General features: G+C 37.8%; 2 protein-coding genes across 7 annotated transcripts in view; one reads left to right on the forward strand and one right to left on the reverse strand.

The window, feature by feature from the left end:
* Positions 1-11,121, reverse strand: part of INTS13 (integrator complex subunit 13) — a 33,390-nt gene extending 22,269 nt beyond the window's left edge. Inside the window, exons 1-5 of the mRNA XM_060112270.1 lie at positions 10,600-11,121; positions 9,382-9,617; positions 6,899-6,973; positions 918-1,120; positions 445-525 (exon numbers count right to left, since the gene is read on the reverse strand). Coding sequence (XP_059968253.1) covers positions 445-525; positions 918-1,120; positions 6,899-6,973; positions 9,382-9,606 — 584 coding nt within the window. The 5' untranslated portion in view covers positions 9,607-9,617; positions 10,600-11,121. The remainder of the gene's footprint in view (positions 1-444; positions 526-917; positions 1,121-6,898; positions 6,974-9,381; positions 9,618-10,599) is intronic.
* A 143-nt stretch (positions 11,122-11,264) lies between these two features.
* FGFR1OP2 (FGFR1 oncogene partner 2) overlaps positions 11,265-20,076 on the forward strand; it is a 32,679-nt gene continuing 23,867 nt past the window's right edge. For 2 of the 6 annotated variants that reach the window (XM_060113144.1, XM_060113147.1), the window contains exons 1-2: positions 11,266-11,538; positions 18,170-18,232. The gene's annotated coding sequence lies outside the window, so the exon portion shown is untranslated. Of the gene's footprint in view, positions 11,539-18,169; positions 18,233-20,076 lie in introns of all 6 variants that reach the window. The other 4 variants (XM_060113146.1, XM_060113143.1, XM_060113148.1 and 1 more) reach the window with 3 other exon arrangements.

The following is a 20,076-nucleotide window of genomic DNA, read 5'->3' on the forward strand; positions in this document are numbered from 1 at the left end:
AGTAGCTCGATCTAATATAGACTCCTCGCAGCAACTGTCCCAAACATATCTTTAGTGGCTTTTTTCTTTTTAAAAAATTCAGACAATATAATTAATTATGTTTTGATTTGGTACATACTGAATAATGCCACCAATGATTTGCTCATTTTATAGATTTGTAATACAGAGTATGAGAACAAGCCATCAAAAAAATATGCATTATAAATTCATGTATTATTTTATCCTTCTGCTCACCTTTCCGGTGAGCAAAAAGTAAAATTTTAAACTTAAAGGGAAAATGGGACAAGAAGTTTCTGATCGAACATACGTTTTTGACTAATTTGTAGTGCCAGCAGAGAATTCAAGGGAATGGTACCAATTACCAGTGAAATTATTGGAATAATTATAATGAAATAAATATGACTATAACATGGAATATTTATTCCATTTATGGATTATACTCACTGATCTGAATTTGCAGCAAGCTTGTTATGTTCATGAATTGTTTCCTGGACACAGTCCTCAAGCATTCGCACATGACTATCACTATGGCATAAAAAAGATAAACCAACTTAAGTAAATAAATAGTAAGAGAAAGAATTAAACACACTATTCAGTTGTAGTATCTTGTTATAGGCACTTAAAATTACTTCAGTAAGGACTGTCTGTAGTGTGCTCATTCACAATACCAAACAACCAATTGAATGAAAAACTAGTGAGGAAAAAAAGTCAAATCGACCTACGTGATAACAATCTAAACAGCTTTCAATGAGATGAATTGGATATTTTAGAACTGGATAAACACAGTTTCGACATTAGAAAGGCCACATGTGATATCCTTAAATGCTAACATGTTGCCCCTGCTTTTTTTTAAATAAAAACTACAATAGGATATTAAAATTTCCTCAGTGAAAGAATTACTGTGATTAATGTCTCACCTTTTTGCATTAGTAATGCAAATTATTCGTCCTCTATTTCCAACACGTTCTGCATTCTCCATTAGTAGAGTACGAGCCTCATGTTGGTATTCGGTAATTTTACAGAGGGTTTCCACTGCTGCAACAAGACCATGCAGAATACTGCAGCATTCTGGATCTGCCCGTGGATTAGGAGGCCCAACAGCAGCTAATGCTGCCATCAGCTAAGGGAAAACAATCATGTTGACAAGAATAAGCACAAGTCAGACAAAGGCATCACAAGAAAATGAAACTACAGACCAAGTTATCTTATAAATATGGATACAAATATCCTCAACAAAGTACTAGCAAACTGAATCCAGCAACATATAAAAAGAATTAAACACCATGACCAAGTTGGACTTATCCCAGGAACACAAAGTTGATTTAATGTCTAAAAATCAATTAATGCAAACGATATCAATGGAATTTTTAAAAATCATATGATCATCCCCATAAATACAGAAAAAGCATTTGACAAAAATCTAAAACCGTTTCATGATAAAAAACACTCAACAAACTAGAAACAGAAGGGAACTTCCTCAAGCTGATAAAAGGCATCTATGAAAAACCTATACATAATATCATGCTTAATAGTGAAAACTAGATGTGTTCCCTCTAAGATCAGAAACAGAAGGATATCCACTCTCACCACTTCAATTCAATACTATACTAGAGCTTCTAGCCCAAGCATTAGGAAAGAAAAAGAAATAAAAGGAATTCAGATTGGAAAGGAAGAAGTAAAACTATCTCTATGTTGCAGATGACATGATCCTGTATGTAGAAAATCCTAAGGAATCCATGAATCCATTAGAAATTTTTTAGAAATAATAAGCAAGTTCAGCAAGGTTGCAGGATACATGATCAACAGACAAAAACCAATTGTATTGCTGTACACTTGCAAAGAACAATCCAAAAATGAAATTAAGAAAACAATTCCATTTATAATAGCACCAAAAAGAATAAAATGCTTAGGAATAAATTTAACAAAGGAAATGCAGATTTTACACTCTGAGAACTATGAAATATTGTTGAAAGAAATTAAAGATCTAAATGAATAGAAAACATCCTATGTTCATGGACTGGAATACTTATTATTGTTAAGATGACAACATTACCCAAACTGAACTAAGATTAAACATAATCCCTGTCAGAATCCCAGCTGACTTCTTTGTATTGATAGAAATTGATAAGCTGATTCTAAAATTCATATGGAATTACAAGGGATACAGAATAGCTAAAACACTCTTAAAAAAGAACAAAGTGTGAGGACTTTGCTTTATATATGCATAAAGATATGCTGGAAGGATCCATTAAAAACTAATAGTGGTGGGGATAAATAGTGATGTGCTGGTAAACCAGCTCTCCAAAGGGAAAAAAAAACCCTAATTTGTAGTGTTTGCCAATATCTATGGTTAAGTACTCCCATGATCGCTACTTTCAAGCTTTCACTGAATGTAAAGTTGATAGGAGATGCACACACTCAGCTCTCCCAAGTTGGTATAACCAGGCTCTAGCACAGCACTAACTGGAACAGGGGATGAGTGGGAAATTTTTCAAGGCTTAGCTTTTACTTACACACACACACACGCGCGCACACATATATGTATACATGCAAGTATATATGTAAAATTTATTTTTAAACTACATAGGTATTACCTATTCATAAAAAGTAATCAAAAATGAAAGAAAAAATACTGTATATATAGGACTATAAAAAGTCCCTGGTACTCAGGAGAAAAAATAAAAAGCTGCTTTTTAGGACAGGGGTGTTGTGGTCCTGGGAAAGCAGCAGAAAGCTTAACTTCTGGAGTCAGATAACTATGGACTGAAATTCTGGCTCTGACTTTTAATATTGTGTGACCCTGGTTTATCTCTCTAGCTTTTTTCCTAATCTGAAAGTGAAACTAATAATAGAACCTGTGCCACATTAGTATGATACTTTCAAACTTTATTTAATTTAGCCAACAAAAACAAGACCAAAACTCCTGAAATCTGATAAATTTTTTGTAATAAGATCTACAATGTAGAGGATAGAGTCACGTGCTGTAACAGAAAGAGCCCTGGACCCAGGTATGCAAGTCAAACTACCTCTGGCACCTGTGGGCTTCAGTTCCTTCACCTGCACAAAGAAGGAGTCAAAGCAAAAGATGTCTACAATCCTTCCAGCCCAAACATTCTTCAATCAATCTACTTCAATTGCTTCTCATGATCAGTCACAATAACCAGAGAAAGGTGTGACACAGATAACCAAAGTTAAACATTAAATGTGTTTACACAGACAAGATTATACATAATTTATACAAAATGTCAATTATTTTATATCATCTTAAACATTAGGGATTTGCTATATAGTTGCCTTCACACCTGGAGTTTCCCCTTCTGTTCATAATCTAAAAGCAATGCGTGTGATATAATATGCCTTCACCTTCAGAAAGCAGAAGGAAGCAGTAATTCTCGTATCATCAGTATAGCTCCCATTATTAAATGCATACCTCTTACTGCACTGCAGAGGTGCAGTAATGAAAATCTATTCAAATTTGTACTTATTTTTATTTATACACAACTAGAGAAGCTTCAGGCTTCTTTCACAGTACCTCTTGAAAGAACAAAGCAGAATACATGCTATTTCAAAAAGATAGTACAGGGGGACTGTATGGAATCCTTAATATTTTTTCAAGCAATGAAAGAATAAAGAACATTCTGGAGTGATATAAATGCAAAGCCAAGCCAATAAAAGCCCCCCTTCAGTGAGTTACCTCAAAAGAAAAAAAGGTTATATATGTTTACATGTTATAATATTAATCACAACATTTTAAGACCAAACATCGTAAGAAACACATTTTCATTAAAACACATTTGGATGGGATTATTTCCACTAAAGGGCAACCATTAAAAGAAAAAATTTAACATGAAATAGTTCAAATAATGTATTCAAATATTTCACTAATGCCTGTCTCTCATGTTCATATTCATCAGTGAAGGACCTAATAGACCAAAGCCTTCTATCCACCTAAACGACACAAAAGAACGTAATCTACCACGAATTCAATAGCTTTAGACACATGTTTAAAAAGCATAAACTTGATGAATTGAGCATGGGTTTATTTCTGCTCCCTAAAACTCCACTAAAACTGTAGTAAACGAATTTAATTTAAAAAAAGGAAACACCAGGGGCTTCCCTGGTGGCGCAGTGGTTGAGAGTCCGCCTGCAGATGCAGGGGACGTGGGTTCGTGCCCGGTCCGGGAGGATCCCGCATGCCGCAGAGCGGCTGGGCCCGTGGGCCATGGCCGCTGGGCCTGAGCGTCTGGAGCCTGTGCTCCGCAACGGGAGAGGCTGCAGTGGTGAGAGGCCTGCTTACAGCAAGAAAAACAAAAAACAAACAAACAAACAAACAAAGGAAACACCAAAGGGAGGAAAAATAACCCCATAAACCCACAAAGATGAAGAGAATGGAGGAGGAGACAAGAGAACAATCAAGAGATGTCAGCAAGAATGTATGAAAATGGATGGAGGGATGGTAATGGACTTAGCAAGACTGAATAAACTGAAATCTAAGTGCCTACAGGGGAAAAAGGCAAGATGATATGCCTTTCAGAATCCAGGAGAAGTTCAGGAACTGGAGGCATCGAGTACCACATAAATCAAGGATGAGGCAAGATACTGAAAACTGAATGACTTGAAGCCAGTATAAGGAACAACCTGACTCCCGATCTTACTCACACCCTACCCATGCAAGTGACTCCCTCTTCCTGACCCCCCAGATACAGAATCACAGTCCTTGGAGGAAATGAACCAGAGAGGTACCAAGCATGGATACCACAAAACACAGCAGAGTGTCAGGGGAAGACACTAGACCAGTGCTGCCCAAAAGAACTTTCTCTGATGATGGAAAAGTTCTATAACTGTGCTGTACAGTAACCACTATCCACGTGTGGCCTACTGAGCGTTTGAAACATGGCTAGTGCTACAGAGAAGCTGGATTTTTTTATTGCATTTAATTTTAATTAATTTAAATTTAAATAGTAGCTATTTGATAGCCAATAGTAGCTACATATGGCTAGTAGCTACTATATTGGACAGCACAGTAGTAGACCAAAAACAGAAAGACTGGGTGAAAGTTCACCTACTGGATGGTAGAACCTACCCTCTCCCCTGGCTCCCAGAAGGCTGACAACCAAGTTTATAGCATACAGGTGGAAGAGTGGAAGATCTTCTCTGGAGACCCTGAGAAGTCTCAGAGAGACAATCTGTCTATCCTGACATCTGGAGGCCTCCCAGGGAAAACAACTAGATTAAATAAATCACGATGACGGCCAGTCAGCAATACCTACTCCACAACATGCAGATCTTCTAACCTGCTGTTTAGTGCCCTGCTTTTAAATAAGGTTGCATAGCTAAATATCAGTAGGCATTTAAGAAAAGCCTCAACATGAAAAGAACGCTGAAAACACAAGGAGATCAAAAGAAAACTTCAAATAAACGAATACCTTTGGATTAAAAAATTACACCCATAAAACAAGAAAAGGATATGACAAAAATGGACAAAATTAGAGCATAAGTAAAAGTTCTTGGAAATTAAAAATAAGATCAAATAAAAAGTTCCATATAAGGATTAAAAGGAAATAGGTAAAAGGCCCAGAAAGAACAACAATGGGAGGATCAGTGAGAAAAAGAATAAGGAATTTAATCCAGGAGGTCCAACATCCCATTCATAGGAATTCCAGAAAAACACAGAACACAAAGACAAGAACATTATCAAAGAAACAACACGGGAAAATTTCCTGAAGAATATAAAGCCTAGCACAATGAATGAGAAAAGACCAACATCAAGGCCAATCATTGAGAAATTTCAGAACATAAAGGGGGAAAGAAAAGATTCTAAAAGCTTTCAGAGAGAAATTATGAAGAAAAATGATACTGGACTTCACAATAACACTGGGAGTTATAAAACAGTGGGGTAAGGCCCTCAGGATTTTGAGGAGAAAATTATTTCCAATCTGACATTTTTATACCTCAAGTATCAATAAACTGTAAGGTAAGTTACAAGAATTCTGGAGGTTATATTTTACCAAAACAAGAGATTACACACACACACACACACACACACACACACACACACACACAGCAAGGAGGATGACAGCACTACACCAGGCCTAGAAAGCAACCCGTTCAAAGTGCAACCCAAGACTGCGTTCCAAGAAGTTTTCCAAGGGGAAAAAAAAAAAAAATCAAACTACTAAAATTCTAATACATTAATGATAAGTATATTGAGAAGTTATACAGAGACATGAGGAAAAGCAGCAATAGATTCTCAGAAAACTAAGCATATTAAAGGGGAAAAAAAGGAAATGATAAATTCCAGGAACACCAAACAGTTGTACAACAAAGGAAATAACACAGAAGTCAAATCATTGTGCTGTAGAACTTAAACTTATACAGTGCTGTATGTCAACTACATCGCAATAAAACCTTAATGAAACACAAAACAAAGGAAATAATCGCATAAACTACTTGGCTGAGCAGTGGATAACACTTTATGTAGACACTACAATGTAAACATGAAATTTTGAATTAACCAAAACTTCTGATATAATATTGAGAAAATCAGGGAAGGGAAGAAGGCAGTGAGAGTGGCATGGGTGAGAGGAAGTATAAAAGGTAAATCCTCATGGACAATAATGATAAATGAGGTTTAAATTGAGAACTCTGTAAACAGTAGTAAAAACATGTTATTTAGAAATATGAAGTAAATACTAGATGAGCTAAAGAGTTGAAAGCTTGCTTCTAGAAAGTGGGGAGAGACTGGAAGCCAGACAGCTGTTTTTCTTTTAATATTAGTTGGTGTTTTAAAACTACGTGCAAATACTATACCTATTTAAAAAATTAATTATATTTTAAGGAAGTATTACCAGGTCCAGATAATTTTCAAAAATGGCCACAGCTCAAAATCTAAGCATACCTCCTGCAAATTTTGATCTTCTTGAGTCCAAGAATTTAAAACATGTGCTCCAGAGTCACTCACAATGAAATTCACCTAATAGAGTTCAAAGAAATAATTAGTATTCAACTCCAAGTCTTCTCAATCACATCATATTTAAAACATTTATTTTATTATAAATACGTTTTAATATATTATATATAACATAAACATAAATAGAGAGTGTAGTCTCTAGTTCTGGTTTGCTGATTGATTCATTCACTCATTTTATAGTTACCAAATGCCTAGTACAGGCCAGGTGCTATTCTCAGCACTAGGGATATGGGAATACAGTGATGAATACAACAGTTCTGTTGCTCACAATGTGGGGAAAGCCGGGGTTCCGGGGTGTGGTAAGACAGTGCAGGGAGAATACAAACAAAAATAAATGAACAACATAATTTCAGAGAGTGATAAATGCTATGAAAAACAAGTTGTTTAGCTTCTTTAGGTTGGGTGATCAGAGAAGGGCTCTCTACAGAAGTGGCAACTGAGGGAAATCCAAAATGACCAAAAGAAACCAGCCAGGGAAAGAGCTGGAGGTAGAGAATTCCAGGTACAGCAAACAGCAAATGCAAAGACCTCTAGGTGCACACCCTCAAAAGGGTGAAGGTCAGAGTGGGCAAAGAGGTAGGAGATAAGGTCAGAAAAACAAGCAGTGGCCATATAACCTAGAGCATTGAAAGCTAAAAGAATGGATTTGCACTTTATTCTAAATTTTAAAGTAAGGGACTTCCCTGATGGTGCAGTGGTTAAGAATCCGCCTGCCAGTGCAGGAGACAAGGGTTCGATCTCTGGTCTGGGAAGACCCCACATGCTGTGGAGCAACTGAGCCCGTGTGTCACAACTACTGAGCCTTTGTGCCACAACTACTGAAGCCTGAGTGCCTAGAGCCCATGCTTCACAACAAGAGAAGCCACCGCAATGAGAAGCTCATGCACGGTAACAAAGAGTAGCCCCTGCTTGCCACAACTAGAGAAAGCCCGTGCGCAGCAAAGACCCAACGCAGCCAAAAATAAATAAATAAATAAATAAATAAATAAATAAATAGCATCCTAATTCTTCCACTGTATCTGTCAAATTTCTTAAAAAAGTTTTTTTAAGTAAAATGCAAACAAAATATAGTATCAGGTAAGATGATAACAGTAAGTATACATTAGAAAATATATCAAATGATTGGCTATGTTCCCTTTTGGGAGGAGGGTGAGATTACTTCTTTCCCCTGGACTATATGATCTAATTCATGATCTTTTTTCCTATTATCCATGTAATACTCATTTTGCTTCCCCAGTAAGTTTGATAAGCAGCCTTTTCTCCTAAGACTTACCTGACAGGAACATATTTTACTGGCCACTTTACTCACATTACCTCATTGAAATCTTATAACAATCATAGGAAGGAGGTGTTATGCTTACATGGGAGGAAACTGAGGCTTGGAGAGATGAAGCAAAAAGATCAAGGTCACACTGCTGGCAGCTTAATGATGCCAGGACTTGAACCGAAACCTGTGCGCTAAATCACTACATTATGCTTCCTCTCATGTATCCTTTTTTACCTTACATGATACACAATTTACAGAGGGACTAAAACAATTTATATTTTAATTTGGAACATATCTGAATGTATAATATATATTAGCCTCTCTGTGTTCAACCTTACTGTTACTGCTGTGCCTGTGCCGGTCTATGAACAGGCTAGGTCCCAGCCTATGCTGCTCCAAATGAGTCAGAAAGCAAAGCATCCACTTGTGGCTTAACCAAATGACTTTCCCAAAATAAAACAGTTGGGATTCTGAAAACTGAAGATAATTTTCACACTTGGAGTTTCTATCTATCTTCAATTTCTCTTCTTACTGATAAAAACAATTTCCTCTTAGCATTCTTAAGAACATTCTTTACAATATGGCCAAATTCTGCAGCAATTTAGGACACTTTCACTAAAACTGTAAGCAGCCAGGTTCAAATTCTGGTTCTTCCTCTAACTAGCTACATGACTCAGGGCAAACTGCTTCTCTCTACCTCAGTTTCTGCCTCTCCAACAAGGCAGTAATAAACAAGGCTGATATTCAGACGGAACATACCAACACATTCTGACAAAGTGCTTTCAGCCAACATCCCTTCTGCTTAGGCTGGCAACAGTTCTCAGTGGTGTCTGTTCCATTCTAGTTTTATACACTTTGAATACTGTCCCAGTAATTACAGTAGCTACCTCATAGGACTGCTGTAAGAGTTAAAGGAGTTAATATGAAGCACACGTAAGTGCTCCATAATCGTTAGCTGTTATTATTGTTGTTGGCCCCAATTAAATACATATATTAACCCCAAAGGGGAGTTCTATATACTACACTTTTAAAGTAGTAAATAAACAGTTGTAAGTCAAATCTAAAGCAAAGTCATATATAAAAAGTGTAAAAAGTAGTCAAGTACATCCCCCAAATCATGATTTTACTTGTACTTCACACTCACCAGCTTTTTGAAAGGAAATATATCATACATTATTCTACAATATTCCATGGAAGATTCTACTGAGCAAGTCCACAATGATTTAGATATAGGGGCCAAAGGGATGATTCCTTGGGTCCTATTCTTCACCAGCATATCAAACTCGACATGCTGTCTGCATGATTCTGCCATGTAAGGGCAGTGATCCACAACAAATACTGTTTTATGAGATTCAGAAAAAATCTTCATTTTGTTTTAACCTGTAAGGGATAAAATATATTAGCCAAACATCTTATATGTAACATTTAATATCTTAAATTATTTCTAACGAATGCGTCTTTTCCTCAAGATTTGATAGGGAACATGAATAATCAGCAGTCAAAGAAATTTACCGAACAAAGGACAAGATTTAATGAGGTCATGACCAGAAAGTAACAATTCAAGGGATGAGCTACACCATATTCACCCGTCATTCTACCAGACACAGGCAGATTACAATACATGCAGATATTTTTTGCTTTTGGAATGAACTTAAATTTGCCAGAAGAAAACAATTTTACAAAGAATCGTATTTGTTTCCCTTACATAATACCAAACAAAATAAACGACAAACACTCTTCAAACACACTTTTGATGATCCTTGCTAATTGACATCAATCAAATATAAACCCCTAAAGTAATATAAGTCAGCATTTGGGGGCTTCCCTCCAAAAAATCTCAAGACTTCTGAAAAAGGATGGGGATTGGGGAGAAAGAATGAACTGGAAAGAGTGACAACAAAAGGTAAGCTCAAAACATAACAAACATCTCCTAAGATAACTGCATATCTGGTCTTCGCATTAGGATAAGGACCTCAAATTCACACTCGCCGCCTTAGCTTCTGAAACACCACGGTAATTCATCATGTAGAACAGAAAAACTTAGGTGCTACCATCACATGGTGGGAAGGAGGAACTTTTGAAACTTTTTCTTATAAGAACTCCCTTGCTTCGCTAATAAAATCTTATACTGAATAGACAAACCATATTCGAAAAGCACAGGGTAAACACAGCAGAAGTGTTCATTAAAACGAACCGACTTTTTACAATCCAGCTATTTTCTTCTCCTGCTTTCCAATGCATTTCCCCTTCATGCAAAACTCTTCTTTGAGAAACCTAGACACACTCTGCTGGAAACTGGGGGGGAGGGGGTGGAGTACAAGGTGAGTGGATAAGGAAGACCTCAGGATCGAGGTTCGCTTACTTTCGTGCCTGGTCCTGCAGTGAAAACGAACAGAGGCTATGCACCACAGCCTCTCTGGAAAAGGCTGCTGGCTGGGTGGGGAGGGTCAGCGCACAGTCAGGAGTGTCTGGTACCAAAGACGGGGGACTATGCTTTCCCCGCTCATCTCCTAACACACCGGTCCTTCCCAGGCTTCCTAAACGCAGGAGCGCGCGCGCCTGCGCGTGAACACAAACACTCACACACTCGGACTGGCGCGTGCGCAAAGCACTCTTCGGCAGCCCCGCCAAGCTGCCCTTCCTCCTCTGCGGGCCAGACGCCCAGGTCTCTAACAGGAAGAGGGCGGAGCCAAGAAAAAAATGCCTCCGACCCTCAAGATTTTCTACCCCCTAATTTTCCAGTCACCCATTGGGAAAATTGATCCGGGCGACCTGAGAGCCTCCCCAAGAGCGAAGTACCAACCACAGCACCGGCTAACGGTGCTACGGTCCCCTAAGCGCAAGGCCCGCCCACCAGATCTCCCCTTCTCCGTCTCTCCACCCAGGCCCGTTTCCCCTAGCAAAATTCGCGAGACTTTGCGAGAGGCCGAGAGAAAGTTTGAGGGTGGATTAGTGGGGAGGCCCGCCCCTACCTCTCGCGCATGTCAGCTAGAGGCCTCAAAAAAAATCGCTGGGCTCTGCCCCCACGGTTACGCGAGGAAGGAAATCTCGCGAGGTTGAAGCGCTCTGAGAGCGCTGGTCGGAGGCGGTGAACGGGGGTTTTCCCGTGGCCAGTGATGGGGCTGAGCCCCTCTGATTAACCCCGGCCGCCCCTGCACTGCCTCTGCTTGGTTCTGCGTCTGCTCGCTGAAGAAGCTGAACAGGCAAGAGGAGTCTCTTCCCCTGGGTGCATAGGTTCCCGTTGGCCGAGGCTTTGAGTCCTAACCACCACAGCTGACGGCTGCGAGGGATTGAGACCAGAGTAAGTGGAATCAGCCCAGGGACCAGAGCGGGCATAGGGAGTCGGAAGCTTCCTTCCCCGATGGTGCTTTGCACCACCTCTTGAACTACCGGCTGCCAGTTCCTGGGCGCGGTACTTCCTGTCCTTGTTCAGCTCTGAGCACCTCTTTCCGGAACTGAGGTGCGGAAAGTTCGATGAAAAGCCTTGGCCCTAACCCTGTGGACACACCTTCCTTCTCTGTTTTCTCCCTGCCTAACCCACCTGGGAGCTCACCGTTTGTGGGGCGGGGTTGGGGGGTGGTCGGCAGGGATGCAAAAGGGGTCCTTTTCAGTTTTCAGTGTACCTCTTTGCATATGACGTGGAGGACCATTCCCTCTTTCTTGAAACTGCCCTCCAAGAAATATTACTCTTTTCCTGGTACTCTTCATGGATAACCATACTGTCTGGAAACTGCCCTCTGAAGAATCCTACTCTTTTCTTGGTTTTCTTCCTGCCTTTTTTATGTATCCCATCTCAGATAATGGTACCGGTGTCCATCCTGCTGTCCAAACTAGGAACCTAAGGCTCATCCTTGACTGGGTATTTCCACTTGCACTGCACGATGCTATTTCTTTTTCTTTCACCAGATGATTTCCCCACCATCATCCTTCCCTAGAGTTACCATTCTGAAATACAAATCTGTTCATATCAATACTTTCTTTAAGCTTTTTGAATAACCGTATTGCTGATAGAATTAAGTCCTAATTGTTAAGCATACCACTTAGGACCTTATACTGTCTGTTCCAATCCATTCTACCTTTTTCGTCTTATTTTGCCTCTCCTCCAAATACTTCAATTCCCAGTCATGCCAGACTGCTGGATATTTCTCCAAACATGCAAGCACTTTCACAACTCAGTGCCTTTGTATGTGCTGTACCATCTGTCTTGAATGCTTACTCTTCCCTTTTTTTTTTTTAAACCAACTTTCAAGATCCAATTCATAGACCATTGTCTTCTCAGGCTCCCACAGATGATATTGATAGTACCACGGTGTTCCCAAAGCACTTGAGAAGGTACTTGTGCAGTATTTGTTAGGTTGTATAACATTATCTGTTCAAGTATCTGTCTCTTGCGCTAATTTGAGCTTGAGCCTGGGATCACGTCTTATTCATCTTTGTAACAAAAGTTAGACCAATGCTTGGCACATAGCAGGTGTTATAGTTCTGAAGATTCACCATAGGAGTAGGAGTCCTTAGCATCCTTAAAAGTGTAGAATTTTAGAGCCAGAGGAACCTTGTATATTAGCTTTAAGAACCCTGACCTGTTTTGAATATGAGGAACCCTGTACCACCAATACACAAGTAATTGTACTTTTAGTATCTGTTAGTTGAGATTGTGCATAGTGGCAAAAGGACTATTATGCTTTTAAATGCTTTTGTATTTTATTATTACTAGTCTCTATTAAAAATAGTGGACTATATATGTGAGAGAAACATTTAGACTACAGACCATGCTTGGTATATGTACATCCATGCAGCCCTTCCAATGATTCCTTGCCCATAGGTTAGAAATAACTGGTTTAGATTAAGTTAGGTCCTTCTTGAATTGTCATACCTGTTTGAACATACAGGTGTATGCAACTTATGTTTAGCCACAATTCCAAGGTAACGTATAATTAAAAAAAAAATTCTCCTGTGTCCTTACTTTCAAATTGTTTCTTCTGACTTTAAAAATTCATTTTCTTCATAAAGCAGCTTCATAAAACTCCAAACATGTGTTCATTACATCATTTTCAAGGACAGTGAAAATTTTTTGTGCTTTCAGATACAGTGCTATGTCTGTATAAGATGCTTTTACAAAGTATGTAATTTGGGCTTCCCTGGTGGCGCAGTGGTTTAGAGTGCGCCTGCCGATGCAGGGGACACGGGTTCGTGCCCCGGTCCGGGAAAATACCACATGCCGCGGAGCGGCTGGGCCCATGAGCCATGGTCGCTGAGCCTGCGCGTCTGGAGCCTGTGCTCTGCAACGGGAGAGGCCACAACAGTGAGGGGCCCACGTACCGCAAAAAAATTAAAATGTAATTTATCATTTACATGTTTTCTTTTTTGATCTCTTTATAAGTTTCTAAGAAAGCCATAACTAGGACTTTTTAAACTAGGACTTTTTATATTTCCATATGTGTCAGTTAATATTATCTACTAATTAACTTTAGAGGCACCTGCCTGAACAATAAAAAATTTTAAACTAGATTGTTGACATTGATAGACACTTCTGTGGTATGTCAGCGGTCACAGTATTTCTGTGTAGTTCCAGCTATAGGGTAATGGATCTGTGGATAAAGGAGAAAGAAGAGTGGTTTGAATTTCTTTAAATTTTTCTTAACCAAAATCTAAAACTAACAGCTGGCAGTTTCTGTCTCGGGTGGGTGGTTTCTCTTTTATCAGCAGCACAGTGTTCTGAGCCCTCTGCCAGGAGTCTGACTGTGAATGTCTTTGGGTGGTAAAGTGGGTGAGAATGTGGTTAATGTGGAGGGCGGGGAAGTGCTTTAAAAAACTTTACCTATAATAGGAACCTACCTATAGAAGATAATGTAAGTAAGTACACTAGTTAAGTGTGACTAGTTAAGACATGCTCTCTACAAATAGATAAATTGAGAATATCTTTTTTTTTTAAACTGGAGTCTTTTAAAATTTAAAACTTGTTAGAGAATGTGGAAAACAATCTTCCTCCCACTCCAGTTACCAGCCAAACAGTGCGGGGGAAAAGCACAATGGTTTTCAAAAAAGGTGGCAAAGTAAATGCATATTATAAAATATTTTAAACTTTTCTGTGGTTTTACATACAGGAAATGAACATGCAGAGTCATAGAAACTTTGTGTCACTGTTTTTCTGAAATGCTAATAAAGGTATGCCTTTAATTACCTGCTATTTATAATTCCTTTCCCTGAACAGGTATGTTTTTATAGTTACAAAAGAAATTTCAAATGTAGTTCGTTTTGATAGTAGTATTTCATTATGCAATCTAGAGAATGTTTTTTAAAGTGGATGTTAATTCTAGTTTCAGAAAGCCTAATTGGTCACCTTAAAAAACAAAATTCAACTGAGTAAACTTTAAAAATCTTATTGGCTTTGTTCAACGACTCATGAATCAGGCTGCATCCCGTCTAGCAGAAAGGAGTTCCAAGGAGCTGTACAAAATGAAAGACTTTTATAGGAGAAGGGACAAGGAAGTTATACTAACAAAAAGCAGATTGGTTGGAACAAGGTCACTTTCCTTTAGGGGACGGCAGGGATCTGTCAGACAAATTACCTCACAGTGATTCCTGATTGACACATTTAAGGTTCCATTTCTGGAAGAGGCCAAAACTGTAAGTTAAGTCTTGGTTTGGTGATGTTTGGGGCTTAGCATAAGTGTCATGGCATTTGGGGGCCTGTTTTCTTGTTTTTAACAGTCTTATAATTAACTGTGATGGCTGGTTAAAATAGGTACTAGGCTTTTATTGGTTATGCAGAAAAATATTAAATATTTGTTATTTTTTCATCTTCATTTACACTTCCATTTATTTTCTATTGCTGGTTTGAAATGCAATTTATATAATACTTTGGAAGTCTCATTGGTGGAGTAGGGTCAAGGAATTTGCTTTGTTTTTCCACCCAGGAGACCAGGATAGTCTTTATATAGGTAAAAGCAAACAGGGCCCTGGAGAGCCATCTTGGCTCATGAATATCCACTAGACTGGGGGTCAGAAGTTCTATTTCTGGTACTAGCTTGGCTCCTTCCTTGCTACATGGTGCTGTCAGTCAGCTCCTTACCTTTGAAATCCTGAGTTTATTTCCTCATTGATAAAATGGAAATAACAGTTACCCCAATGAGCAAGATTCTGTATAAGGTTGTATTACTCAGGCTCAGAAAGCTACCAACAGTTGGAATTAATTAAAATGATTACCTAGCGGTTTGATTTTACCCTGGAGTGCTCTAGAGGTCCATTTAGATTGAATTAGGTTGGAGAAAAGGCTAACACACTTTTGAAGAAGGAAAAGATGACTTGCCATATCAGATAGCAAGAGTTACTTTACAACTGTAACAGTTGAGGCAACGTATTGATGTAAAGTTAGATAACAGATCCAGAGGTAGAATAGAGAGCTCAGAAACATACCCATACATTTACTGAAAAAACATACAACAGGTGTGGCATTACAGTTCAGTGGGGGAAGAACGTACTATCCAATAAATGGGAACTGGTGCAACTAGTTGTCCACATGAGAAAAGGAAAATATAATTAGATATCTTCCTTATACCACACATGCAAATAAACAGCAGATGAATTAAAGACAAAGGCAAAACCTTGGGGACAGATAATGATTTTTTTTAAGTTTTAAAATTAACGTATTATGCCCTTTTTTGCAATATAGTTCTGTTCATTTTAACATGTGTACAGATTCCACCGCAATCAGGATACAGAACTATCCATTATTTCAGAATACTCTCTTGTGCCATACCCTTCTCCCCGCCACCCCGTGCCCACTCCCACTCCCAGCTCCTGACAACCACTGATCTCTTATGTACCCTCTTATCTACCGCTGTGATTTTGTCCTTTGGGCAGTGCCAGCTAAATGGAAGCAGTATGTAACCTTTTGAGATTGTCTTCTTTCACTTAGTCAGCATAATATTTTTGAGATTCACCTATGTTGTTGCCTGTATCAGTGCTTCATTCCATATTATTGCTGAGTAGTAGTTCATTGTATGGATGGTATGTACTGCAGTTTGTTTATCCACTCATTTCTCTACAGTAAATACCCAGAATTGGTATTCCTGGGTCATATGGTAGAATACATTTAACTTTTCAGAAACTGCTAAACCATTTTCCAAAATAACTATGTTATTTTGCATTCTCACCAGCATTGTGTGAGAGTTCCGTGCCAGCACTTGGTATGTCAGTGCTTTCTATTTTATCCATTTTAAAAGGGGTGTAGTGGAGCTCATCATGGATTTAATTGCTTTTCTTTAATGGCTAATGATGTTGAATATCTTTTCATGTGCTTTTTTTGCCATCCATATATTTTTTTGGTTAAGTGATAAAATATTTTGCTCATTTTAAAAAATTAGATTATTACCTTATTGTTAGTTTTGAGAGGTTTTTATGTATTCTGAATACAAGTCCTGTGTCAGATATGTGATTTGTATCTTCTTCTAGTCTATAGCTTGTCTTTTCAGACTGTCTTAACAGTGTTTCCCAGAGCAAAAGTTTCTAATTTTGATGACGTCCAGTTTATTGAATTTTCCTTTTTTGAATCAAGCTTTTGGTATCATGTCTAAAAAGTGTTTGCTTAACCCCAGGTCACAAAGATTTTCTCCTGTTTTTTCTTCTAGAAGTGTTACCATTTTTTCATTTTACATTTAGATCTATGGTCCATTTGGAGTTAATTTTTGTGAAAATTGTAAGAATTACTTCAGGGTTAACTTGTTGGCATGCAGATGTCCAGTCTCCCAGCACCATTTGCTGAAAAGGCTATCCTTTCTCCTTTGACTTGCCTTTACACCTTCTTCAAAAATCAGTTGGTCCTGTTTCTGTGGGCTTATTTCTGGACTCTGTTCTGTTTTATCTGACTGGCTCTGCCAATACCATGCCATCTTGACTGCTATAGCTTTATAGTAAGTCTTAAAATTTGGAAGTGTGATTTCTCCAATTTTGTTTTCAAAATTATTTTGGCCATTTGGTTGAATTTGCCATTGAAACCACTTGAGTCTAGAGATTTTTGGCAGAAGATTTTTAACTACGAATACAATGTTTTTAATAGTTGTAGGACTATAGAATAGTTACAGGTATTTAATAGTTATAGCTATAATAATTATTACTAATAGTTGCATCTTGTATGACTTTATGTAGTTTGTGGTTTTTAAAGAATTTGTCCATTTCATCCAATTCATGTGTATGAAATTTATTACTGTATTCACTTATCCTATTAATGAATTAGGAGTCTGCAGTGATATCCCTTCTTTCATTCCTGACATTGGTAATTTATGTCTTCTCTCTTTTTTTTCTTGGTCAGTTACACTAGAGGTTTATCAACTTTTTTTTGCTTTTTCAAAGAACTAGTTTTTGGTTTCATTGGTTTTTTTTCTGTTGTTTTCCTGTTTTCAGTTTCATTAATTTCTGCTCTTGTATTATTTCCTTCTTTCTTTTTACTTTGTGTTTATTTTGCTTTTCTTTTCCTTATTTCATAAGGTTGAGGCTTAGATAATTGATTTGATATCTTTCTAGTTTTCTTATATAAGTATTTAGTGTATAAATTTCCTGCTTTACATGCATGCCAAAATTTTGATATCTTGTATTTAGATCAAAATATTTTCTAATTTCCAAAAAGACTTTCTTTTTGTCTCATGGATTACTTATGTGTGTTGTTTAATTTCCAAATATTTAGAGATTTTCTTGTTGTCTCTTTGTTATTTATTTTAGTTTAATTCCATTATGTTCAGAGAACATAATTTGTATGACTGCAGTTCTTTTAAATTTGTTAAGGTTTGTTTTTTGATCCAGGATATACTCTATCCTAGTGAATGTCCCATGTGTACTTAAACATCATGTGTATTCTGCTGTTGTTGGTTATAGTGTTTTATAAATATCAATTCAGTCTACTTAGTTGATGGAGTTTGTTCATTTCTTCTGTATAGTTGCTGATTTTCTGTGTACTGGTTCCATCAGTTACTGAGAAAGAAGTGTTGAAGATTTCAGCAGTAAGTGAGGATATGTCTATTTATTTTTTTCAGTTTTTATTTGATTTTGAAGCTCTCTAGTTGGGTACATATACGTTTAGGATTCTTATGTGTTCTTGGTGAGTTGGCCCTTTTATCAACTATGTATTGCCCCTCTTTTATCCCTGGTAATTTTCTTTTCTCTGAAGTCTAATTCATCTAATATATTTTTTAAAATAAATTTATTTATTTATTTATTTATTTTTGGCTGCGTTAGGTCTTTGTTGCTGTGCGCGGGTTTTCTCTAGCTGCAGCGAGCGGGGGCTACTTTTCCTTGTGGTGTGCGGGCTTCTCTTGTTGTGTAGCACGAGCTCTAGGTGTGCGGGCTTCAGTAGTTGTGGCATGCAGGCTCAGTAGTTGTGGCTGGCGGGCTCTAGAGCACAGGCTCAGTAGTTGTGGCGCATGGGCTTAGTTGCTCCGCAGCATGTGGGATCTTGCTGGACCAGGGCTTGAACCCATGTCCCCTGCATTGGCAGGTGGATTCTTAACCATCGCACCACCAGGGAAGTCCCTCATCTAGTATTAATATAGCCACCAGCTCTCTTTTTTAAATATAATGCCTTTATTGAGATACAGTTTCGCATACCATAGTATTCCATCATTTATGTGTACAATTTGATGGTTTTTTTGTATATTCAGAGTTGTGCAACCATCACCACAATCAATTTTAGAATATTTTCTTCACTCCAGAAAGCTATGCCCATTAAGTCACTACGCAGTCCCCTTATCTTCCCCCTCTCCCTTTGACCCTAGACAAGTCACTAATCTACTTTCTGCCTATATGAATGTGCATGCTGTGGACATTTCATGTAAATGGAATCAAAATATGTGCTCCTTTGTGACCGGCTTCTTTCACTTAGCATAATTTTTCAAGTTTCATCCATTTTGTAGCTTATGTCAGTACATCATTCCTCTTTTTTTTGGGTCAAGAAATATTCACTGTATCACATTTTATTTATTCATTTTTCAGTTGTTGGACATTTGGGCTATTTCTACTTTGGAGCTATTATGAATAGTGTTGCTATGAACATTCATGTACAGTTTTCTGCAAGGACATGTTTTCATTTTCTTGGTGTATACCTAGGAGGAGAATTGCTAGATCATGTGTTTATTAACCTTTTGAGGAACTGCCAGTCTGGTTTCCAAAGTGGCTGCACCATTTTACATTCCAACCAGCAGTCCATGAAAGCTCCAAATTCTCTACATCCTAGCCAACACTTACTATCTTTTTTATTATATAGCCAGCCTAGTAGATATGAAGTAGAATCTTGTTATTTTGATCTTCAGTTCCCTGATGGCTAATCATGTTGAGCACCTTTTTGTGTACTTATTATTAGTACACTGGCTTTCTTTTGATTGGTGTTTATATAGTGTGTCTCTCTCCATCCTTTTACTTTTAACCTACCTATATCATATTTGAAGTGAGTTTCATGTAGACAACGTCTAATTGGGTCCTGTTTTAAATCCTAATTAAAGAATTAGATTATCAGACTGCATGTTCTAATGTGTTTAGAACATTTATATTTAGTGTAGTTATTAATATGTTTGTATTTAGATCCACCATCTTATTTGTTTTCTGTTTGTACCCTCAGTGTTTTGTTCCTTTCCCCTTTTCTCCTTCTTTTGGGTTATTAAAACTTTTTATTCATTTTAATTCATCTGTTATGATTTTAACTCTTATCTCCATACTGCTTTTTTTAGGGATTTCTCTAGTATTACAATATATATGTTTGTTTACAATTGACATTTTATCATTTCAAGTGAGATGTTGAAATATTATAGTATAGGTCCATTTACCCTCCCCGTTTATGTTGTAGTTATATATT

Source organism: Mesoplodon densirostris, chromosome 11 (assembly GCF_025265405.1).
Source record: "Mesoplodon densirostris isolate mMesDen1 chromosome 11, mMesDen1 primary haplotype, whole genome shotgun sequence".
In the NCBI taxonomy this organism is placed as follows: Eukaryota; Metazoa; Chordata; class Mammalia; order Artiodactyla; family Ziphiidae; genus Mesoplodon; species Mesoplodon densirostris.